Below are 1,409 nucleotides of genomic sequence, written 5' to 3'. Positions count from 1 at the left end.
CGCAAGGTCAGCGGAAACTCTGCAAGGTTCTATCTTTTCTATGCTCAAGGTGGTGGCGACGATAAGAAATGGGTCCCCGATTTCGTTCGTGTCTTTAAGGAGTTCATCCTCAAGTACGGCAACCCTGATATGGGTAGTCTCGGTATCAGCTTCCAAGTCAAGCTTGATCTTGCTACGTGGTACAAGATATTTGATGCTTTCGATGCGCTCGAGACTGACCCACAGTTCAAGCCCTACAACATAGTCCTTGATGTTACGATGAACTATTACAACACTGACAGGATACTGGTGGACCAGATTATGTTCAGGGCTGATCACGTTACTCTGCTTACCTTCGCCAACACCTCCCCGCGACTTATCAACTTTTTCGTAGCCTTCCTGACCAAAATTTGTCCCAACTGTAACAATAACTACTATCCCAATTACAAGGCTAAGATCACTTTTTTGGCCGAAGGTGATTGCAACTCGGGAGCCTGTAGTAAGACGTCGATGTGTGCTTACTACGGTGATCGCCTTACCGACCCCAAGGGAGGTATCCTCTACGCTTACAATCAGCTTTCGACTGCTCTCGACTATGTTCGTGATCATGTTCTGTCTAAGGATAAATTTGATCACTTCTTTGAAGCCGGTGGTACACATATCGGTCTTAGCTCCTTCTCGTGGGTCATGTGTTACTACGGCTCCGAGTCGTGGCATCAGATTGGCCTACAAAAGTGTATGTCCGACTACCACTCCGCTTCACAGATATGCCGTCAAGGTTAAATACCCTTATGTCTCGAAAATTATTTTGAGCGCGCGCGCCCAAAAACAAGAAGAACGTAGGCTTAGGTTTTCGCTATCTCGACTCGGTGTCAGCTAGTTTAACTGAACTCAAGGATAGGGTACAAGGATAATGAGGGGGGATGCGTAATTTAAGCTACACTCGGGACTTGGGTAAATCATCGAGTAGACGAGAAGCATGGTCGGTGAGGGCTTGTGATAAGGTGTGGTCTCGAGAAGGTGCCGACCAACGCAAACGACAGTCCCTCCTATGGTTATTCTGAAGGAAACGACATAAATCAGCGGAATGAAGGACTCCTGAATCCATGAAGAGGCAAGATACTCTCCTCAGAGCTCAAAAACCTACACTATGGCAGAAGGGAACTGAGAGGACCATGGATTGCAGGGCCTACGATGGTAGACGTTATGTTATTGTCACGACACGCATCGATACGCTCGATAGCAGCGCTGAGGGGGAGTTCCAGGAGGAGTAGGCCAACAGCAGTCGGGAAATCCTGAACGTACCATGGTTACTTCCAAGGCTGAGAAGAGGTGTACCTCTCTATAAGTGAGCAGCCTTTTAGTGAGCTTGTTGAGAGGATCGATCCACGTTGGCTCGTCATCATGGCAGCTCAATCTGCTTCCATCGA

The 1,409-nt window shown here is 47.9% G+C and overlaps 1 protein-coding gene across 1 annotated transcript; it reads left to right on the top strand.

The window, feature by feature from the left end:
- Positions 1-129: 129 nt before the first annotated feature.
- Positions 130-762, top strand: Pmar_PMAR003808 (hypothetical protein; the record flags this gene model as incomplete). The annotated part of the gene is made up of 1 exon (XM_002779630.1): positions 130-762. The coding sequence occupies one exon, from the start codon at positions 130-132 to the stop codon at positions 760-762; it is 633 nt and encodes a 210-aa protein (XP_002779676.1).
- Between the last annotated feature and the right edge of the window lie 647 nt (positions 763-1,409).

The sequence above is a fragment of the Perkinsus marinus genome, assembly GCF_000006405.1.
Source record: "Perkinsus marinus ATCC 50983 genomic scaffold scf_1104296946652, whole genome shotgun sequence".
Lineage (NCBI taxonomy): Eukaryota > Perkinsozoa > Perkinsida > Perkinsidae > Perkinsus > Perkinsus marinus.
The sequence above is the reverse complement of the archived record's forward strand: the minus strand, read 5'-3'. Positions and strand labels throughout refer to the sequence as shown.